Source organism: Athene noctua, chromosome Z (assembly GCF_965140245.1).
Source record: "Athene noctua chromosome Z, bAthNoc1.hap1.1, whole genome shotgun sequence".
Classification (NCBI taxonomy): domain Eukaryota; kingdom Metazoa; phylum Chordata; class Aves; order Strigiformes; family Strigidae; genus Athene; species Athene noctua.
Window position 1 is genome coordinate 14834948 of NC_134077.1, and position 8283 is coordinate 14843230.

An 8283-nucleotide genomic window follows, 5' to 3' on the forward strand; every position below is an offset into this window, starting at 1 on the left:
ACCACTGTTGGAAGTCATAAATGTTTTGATAACCCACCCAATGATTTTTTTTAAGGCATGAAAATATCTTCTACTCAGAGGTGATTTTAATTTCCAGTCAAGAAAGCAGAAGGGCAAGTAAGTCTCAAAGTTTAAATGCCCTTTCTGCTACATTTCTGGCAAGGGTACTTAGTTCTTGCGAGTGTTACTCACTAACTTAGCTGGCCACCTCCTGTTAGTTATTCTTTTTGAATGCCCAGAACTTTTGAGACTTTAACCATGGTAATGAAGTTCATCTTCTCAACATTTTGATGTTGTAATTAAAAGTGTTAGAATATATGACAAACTAAGGTTGGGAAGAAAGTTGTTTCACCATTATTTTAAAATTCCTTGTAATAATTTTAGCAGGATAATTTGGTGATAGGTAAATGTTTTTCATCCTCCTGGATTTCCCTGATTTACAAGTTAAGAACACTCACTTCAGGTTTTATTTTCTTGGGCTAAATACGTCAATTTCTAGAATGGGATAGATTTATTTTTTTTTCGGTTCCCTTGATCATTCTGGATTATATCCATGCATGTAGTAGAGCATAGCATAGAGATCTCTATGGTAGAGACAGCCTGAAACAGTGACTCCTGCAGAGCATGCTGCAGTGTCTTGTGGGGATGGATGCGCACTGAGGTGTAAAGGCAGACAGGTAGTAAGCGTTGTGAGGAAAGAGGGCTGGGAAGAATGAGTTGGTGCAAAAGGACATCTGGGAAATGGAAGTACAACACCAAAGCAAAAGAATGCACAAAAAGAGGATGGAAACTTCATCAAAAGAAGGGGAAGAAGGAAGCTGTGGAAGTGAGGAAGAGGCACAATGAAGAAAAACTTGAAGTGGCCACAGTGTCTGACAGTGAAATTTTCTGAAACTCTGGTTTGCACAGAGACATGTACCTGGGGCCAGAGAAACTGAGGAGATGTTTTTCTATCAGTTGCCACAGGCCATTACATTTCTGTTCTGTTTTCATCCCGCCAAGCTCAGGCACATGTCCTCTGGCCTCTCTTGCCAATTATCAGTCGCTGTGGCCCAAGGAGGATATGGGCTGAGTCACCTCTGGGGATGATGCATCTTCATCCACGCTGCATAAATTCCCTGCAGTGGAAAATCTCCAGCATAGGAGAGTTAAGCTAACATTGTCTCACAGATGTCTGACAAATGGGAACAAAGACTTCTGTGGGTTTAAAACTACCAAATTCCAATAGGTGTAAGGCAGAAGTAGCCTTTCACATCTGGAAAATTGCCTGCTATATTTCAAGTCTTTTCTCCAAAACATGAGAGCACCAAAACCATTGAATAAAATGGGTTAGTAAACATAAGAACTGCAAAATATTAAGTGTTCACCTAATTTTTGAAGACAGAATAATTATTTTTGCTGAAAAGAAGTTTCCAGAGAGAAATTTTTTTTTTTGAAAGAAGAAATAATCTGAACAGAAAAGTTGCATAGAAAAGTTCAGCTTGAAAGTTTAAAGTTAAAATAGGTAAGACATTTACCATCAGATTGTATCATATAAACTATTAAACTAGAGTGAAAATATCTGAATGAATTGGATTTTTTTTTTTAAAGAAGAGAAATGTAATAAGGAGTCTTTAAATATACTAAAATTTTATAAGTGTCTTTTTGCTAAAGGTTTATATAAAAATTAGTTGATCATGTTCATGGTGAGTAGTACAAGAAAATAAGACTAAATTCCAGTAAAATACTACAATAGAATTAGAATAGTTCATGTTGGAAGGGCCCTTAAAGATCATCTAGCCCAACCCCCCTGCAATAAGCAGGGACATCTTCAGCTAGATCAGGTTGCTTGGACCCCCGTCCAACCTGGCCTTGAATGTTTCTGGGATGGCGCATCCACCATCTCTCTGGGCAACCTGTGCCAGTGTTTCAGCACTCTCATTGTAAAAAATCTCCTCCTTATATCTAGTGTGAATCTACACCAGTTTAGCTGAAAACCATTACTCCTTGCCCTATCCCTGCACCCCCTGGTAAAGAGTCCCTCCCCACCTTTCCTGTAGCCCCTTTAAGTACTGGAAGGGCACCATAAGGTCTCCCCAGAGCCTTCTCTTCTCCAGGCTGGACAACCCCAACTCTCTCAGCCTGTCCTCACAGGGGAGGTGCTCCAGCCCCCTGATCATCTTCGTGGCCTCCGCTGGTCTCACTTGAGCAGGGGAATCTTATGTTGGGGGCCCCAGAGCTGGACACAGGACTCCAGGTGGGGTCTCACCAGAGAGTAGTAGAGGAGCAGAATCCCCTCCTTCGACCTGCTGGCCACACTTCTCCTCATGCAGCCCAGGACATGGTTGGCTTTCTGGGCTGCAAGCGCACATTGTGGCTTATATTCAGTTTTTAATTCATCAGTACCCCCAGTTATTATGTTGGATGCCGTAAAAAAAAAAAAAAAAAAAAAAGCATATTTAAGGCTCATTAAACACAGAAGGATTACTTACCTATGTATACATATCTTCACTGGTAGGCATCTTTTGAGATAGGTCAGATAGCGTCTGTTAGATGTGACATAAAGGCCCAATACAAACCTTGGGGGCAGATATGAACTGCATATCCTCTTAAAATGCTCCCTTACCTTTTTTATGGGTCACTGTATTGTGATAGTTACTAGCGGACCATGTGTTAGAAAAACATGCTATAAGAAGCATATGATCAAAACTGCCCTTCACATTTAAAGACTGCAAACTAGAAGAGATTCTGGTCATGCGACAAATGATTGTTTGCTACAGAATACCCTATATATAGTGAGACAAAATGTGAAATATTTTAAAAAGACAAATTCTTCAAATACTGTATTTCAGCAAGTGAGAACACCTTGCAGTAGATTTTATAGTTCCCTTCTCTACAGAAACAAAAGCAGGTATGTGACTACGAACTGATTTAAAATCCCTTACTCCTTACAAGCAGGGTCTGTAAGACCACAGCTGCCCTTTCAAATGAGGCTAGAAATACCAAGTTTATCTAGTGCCAACACATTTTCCTCTAATGCCAGGCAGGCATTTGAAGAAGGAAATTTACATCTCCCATCAGGGGAGAATCAAAAGTAGCACTGTTATTCTTCTGTTTTAACAGAAATTAATGACTGTACAAGCAGTTACAGTGGCAACAAGAAATTTTAGGTGGATGGCAATTCTGTATTTTTCAGTATAGCTGCTTTAAAATTAATCCCTCTGATTTTTTGCAGCACTTAAAAATTATTATTTTATTTATAAAAATGTCACACACCAAATCTTTTTTCTAATAGATCTACAAAGGTGATTGTTTAATGCTGTCTTGTGTGTATCATCAAGGCAGCTTCTAAGGTTATCAAATGTTACCTTATATTTGATTACTGTGTTTAATGTTGTTTATTGTGGATGAACATAACTATATAGATAGGTTTTAATTAGGTGGCCTCTTTCATGGAAAGCTTAAAAGCAGATGATGTTTGTTTATATTTTGTTTTCAACAGAAATACAAAAAATGCATTTAGTGTTTACTTATAGCTCATCTGTCTCTTGAAATTGAAAGCTAGCAAAGTTGAATAAAATTACACTGTTTTGCAAGAATTAAATTGCACTCTTCCTTCTGTTTAAAGTTCAGCATGCTCCTACACTTCAGAACTGGCTCTGGACCAATAATAAAGTATTTGGGTTTTTTTCCTGGAACTGAAAGGCTGCCTATTACAACAGCAGTAATACTGATAGCATAATCAGCATTTCTTAAACCTGGTTTATATCTATTGTCTGCTGAGTTCACGTCATATGGATTTTGTATATTAATCTTTGCTAACAGAAGTATGAATTGGCAGTTTCTGTCAATCCAGATGAAAATTTAGGATTTTCCAAATTAGTTTGCATGCATTAAGTATTTATAAATTACAACAGAATATGAAATTCAATGGTTGTTCATACATCCTTAAAGTCTTTATATGCAAGTTGCTAGAACTCTTCCCAAATATAATACAAATCTGTATCGTCACTGTTTCCCACCTTACAGGAAGGATTTGTACATTGTCACATGAGTTTGGTCACTCAGGTCCATAACTGACCATACAGTCATAAACATGAAATACACATATGCCTGAGTCTGAGTAGGTAAGGTTAGTCTTACTTTTCACTGTTAAATAAATAGAATACAGTTGTAATTCTTGGTCTAGCATTTTTCCAGTATTGTAGCAATCTCATTGCCAAATACCACATTTACTGGATTAGATGGTCACATTTTTCTACATTTAACAACTTCTGTGTTGAGTATTTGTATTTGTGAGACTTCTCCCCATTGAACTGAAAGACAAGAGAAACAGTATCAACTATACTTACTTGTATTAATATTGCATGGTTTATAAGATTATAGGAGTTATTTTTTAGAGCAACTTCCAAGTTGGTAGGTTGGTTGTTTACTTTTACCTGTTTAGGTAAGTGTGTTTGCAACCACAAACCTGTTACAGAGACTGCTTATCATAGGGCTAGGATTACTGCAGTATTAAGTCTGTGTGTGAAATGACTACATGACGATTTAAAACTAGCATTATTAGTGATATTTCAAATCCCAGCCATACCTTTTCGTATTTCTTTAAACTCTATCTCTCTGCATTTGCCTTCCTGCACATCTGATGATAGGAGAAAAGTGAGATAGAAAACCATCAAAGCAAAAATGATTTTTTATTTTACATTTTAAATTAAAATATTATTTTAAAATTTTAATTATTTTTAATAAGAGTGAACTCTTAAAATTAATTATTTTAGTAAGAGTGAACTCTTAATTGTGTCCTTGTTGCCAGGTACCTGATCATGCATTCTTGCTATTTTCAGACACTTGTATGCACAGTTGTTTGGGGGTGACGCTGCTCTTGAACTTAAGGCTGAGGGAGGATTGTTCCACTAAAGACAGAGTGGAGTACAATCACTTTTGTCTTTGCTTGAATAATGTACATACATTTTTTTTTTTGTTAATATCTATGATGAAATGTGTAGGCTTTGAAGTGTCCAATCCTTGTTTCTTCCCTGTTCTGTTTATAGGCAATCCGAAGTTTCCAGGTTTCCTTACACATCTTTCCAATGAACCCTGAAGTATGGAAAGAGGACCTTTCCTGGGCGAGAAAACTACATGAACAGCAGAAGGCAACAAAGACTGAGGCAGTGCAAACGCTGGCAAAAGAAAAAGAGCTTGCACAAGAATCAATTCCAGACTATGACTTTGAAAGCGATGAAATTGTGGCAGTCTGTGCTGCCATTGCGGAGAAGGAGAAAGCTCTTTCAGCAGCTAAAACGGTAGTGATTGTATCTGCTTCAGGCACAGTAGAGACTGTTACTGAGGAGGAGAATTGTCCTACAACTCCTGATGAAACCCTTTTCATCAGAGCTCGATAGGGCAGCCTTATGGGTTGCCATACTGTTTTAAGAACTAGTGTTATTTATTGTACTGGGTTTGCTTTGTTTTTGTTTTTAATCAGTGGGAGAGCCTACAGAAGTTAAAGAATTGGGAGTTATTTTTCTTCTGTAAGTTGAAAAAGCAATGACCTGAGTTGTTCCATCCATATTTTTGGAGACGAAACCCAGGAGTTGATTCTAATGATCTTATGAACAAATGTAATGTTAAAATGCTTAACTGCTTTCATCTTTATGTATTTCATAATTTTACAACTTCATGTCTACATTTCCCCAGTAATTGATAAGCTTTTATTTAAACAGCAAAAGAAAAAGGGATTTTAAAAAAATCTGTTTCAATCCTTATTCATTAACATTTTTCTTCCAGTTAAGGTGTTCTCTGTTATCAGAAGTCTATTTTCATTATGGTTACTTTTTCTATAAAGAAGTTTTCTATGAAGCAGAGATGGATTATTTTTTTGCTTGTGTGTGTGTGATAGATCTGGCATCTGATTTGTAGCCAAATTAAATCAGTAGAAACCTTTATATTGCTTTCATAAGTGAATGGGTTAAACACTTTCTGATGAGATAAAAGGTAATGCTGTATGAAACAAGGCCCTGAATGTCTACTGAATGTTTCACCAGGAGAAAGAACATTCAGCTGAGACTGAAACTGGCATTTCCTTATCTTGAATGCTGTGCTACAGACATCACCAAAAGAGAAATGGTGGGAGCTGGAAATACGTATGTCTGAAGTGTGTTACTTTTAGTCTTTTCTTTCTTAGTGAGGCTTATCTGATAAAGGGAGTAAATTTGTTTTTCCTAATTCTCATGACCAGCCATTTAAATTATGTTCTTAATGAACCAGTTTTTCAGGGCAGCATTGCTTGAGTCTTCCTTTTTATTCTGTTTGGATTTTGGATGCTCTGGTGGGTATTCGCATCATGTTAACTTAGAGGCATAATGTAGGAGACTTTTTAATGTTCGTCTTTCTTTAGGGGAAGGTGGGGGTTGTTTCCTCACACAGGCAGTTCAGAGAAATGAGATCAGGCTGTTTCTTTGATGTGTTCTCTGCTGGGACTGCTCTCTTTTCATTGTTTGGAGATGTGGTAGAGATGGTCACCTCCTGACTGGACTGGAAAAAACGGTCAACCAAGGAATTCTTGGAGAATTCAGGATTGGGAACACGTAATTTCTATTTGATTTTGATAACATATTGCATGATAAAAACATTTGAGTAATAGTTCTGTAGACAAGTGATACCTTTTGAAATCAGCCATCTTTGCATTTTTCATATCTGATTTCTATTTTCAAAATAAAACATTTTAAAAGGAAATAATGTTGCTCGAGAAGGATAGTGATTTTTGCAATACAAAGTGTCTTGTAGAAATATTTATTTCAGATCATACTTTCAGTTAATATCTTTATTGAAGAGGACACTTGCAGTCTTTGCAGAAATTAATTATCCATTTCAAATACTTAATTGCTATGTTGTACTTACTGTGTTTTCATTAATTTTTTCTCGATTCTTCCTGAATATATTTGTGTGTATATGTGAATTTTCATATCTGTGCTTGCACGCACACACACACACAAAATTTATGCTTCTTAACATCTCCTGAGTATTCAAAATAATTATAATTGCAGTGACTAAAATATATTATGAAATGTAAAACATCACTATGCTACATTTTTATTTGTTCATTCAGTTCAGAAATAGGTCTTAAATGCTAACTGAATAAGCATTTGATTAAGATATGGTTTGATAGACATTTAAAATTGTTCCAGTTGAAGAATTTCTTAATCTTATTTTTCCTAAAAACTGAAATAATACAATCTCTTCAGCCACAGAAAGAGTTAGTATGAGAAGGATTTGAACAGATTTCTTCAAAGAGACATTTTCTGGCTAGTAAAGGAAATGTACGAGCAGCTGTAAGGTGTGTTTTCATTTTGAAGGAGCTCGGCTATAATCCAGTGCATCTTTTCTTTCTTTGCGCTTTATACTTGCGTCAGCGTTATGTATTTACTCATACTGGAAGGACTGCCTCCTTCCTTTCAGAGGTCCGTGTTATCACAGAATCTGTTTCCACTGAAATGATTCACAAAATTCCTGTTGACTTCAGCACTGCTGGGCCAAACGAGTGGAGGGGTGTGCATCTACACCATCAGGGACTATGGCTATGCTGGGTTCAAGGGGTGGTTGTTTCCGTGCACTGTACAAAATGTGCTTTCCTTCTGATTAGATTAGGTTATGAATTTTAGGTATTGCCAGGACTGTAGTGTTTTGTAGAGCACTGTAGAGCAGGTAAATTCTTGTGACCTGTTATTCTTAAACTGGGAAGAAGTTAAAAAATAGATGGTTTCAACAATGGTTTTTGTACAGCATGCCATGTTTTGCATGTATGGGATTTTTTTAATCTGTTTGAATAAAATACTGACTTCTCTGCTGTTTAGTGGTGCTTGTTTATTCTTTTGGTTATAACAAGAATAAAGGCTATCACTGACCATTTTAGAATGTTACTCAATCAGTTGGCTTCTTCTGTCTCTGCTGAACATGATAATATGTTATGGTAAAAAAAAAAAAAGACATTTCAAGAAAAATGAATAAAAAAGCTAGTGCTCAGTGCTTTAAACCTCAGATATTCAAATGAGAGGGACCCGAAGGAGAAAGCCTTTGTTAACAAAAATAGGATATCTGTGAAGAACACTTCCACTCTGCCATCAGGAATTTACTTTTCTTGTGCTTCATCATCACTAGTGGCAGTGACTGCAGTAGCTTCCATGTGTTTGCCTTCCATATGAATCATATATTAAAATGCTAAAGTTTTGCAGTTTTGTTGAAGAGGAAATCTCAAAACAGTAGGTTAGGTGGATTAATTCTTAATTTAAAATCTACAATTAAACA

The 8283-nt window shown here is 36.5% G+C and overlaps 1 protein-coding gene across 1 annotated transcript in view; it reads left to right on the forward strand.

Annotated features, from left to right (window-relative positions):
• TTC33 (tetratricopeptide repeat domain 33) overlaps positions 1-7826 on the forward strand; it is a 54507-nt gene extending 46681 nt beyond the window's left edge. The window contains exon 5 of the mRNA XM_074932763.1: positions 5031-7826. Within this exon, the coding sequence (XP_074788864.1) occupies positions 5031-5381 (351 nt within the window). The 3' untranslated portion in view covers positions 5382-7826. The remainder of the gene's footprint in view (positions 1-5030) is intronic.
• Positions 7827-8283: the final 457 nt, after the last annotated feature.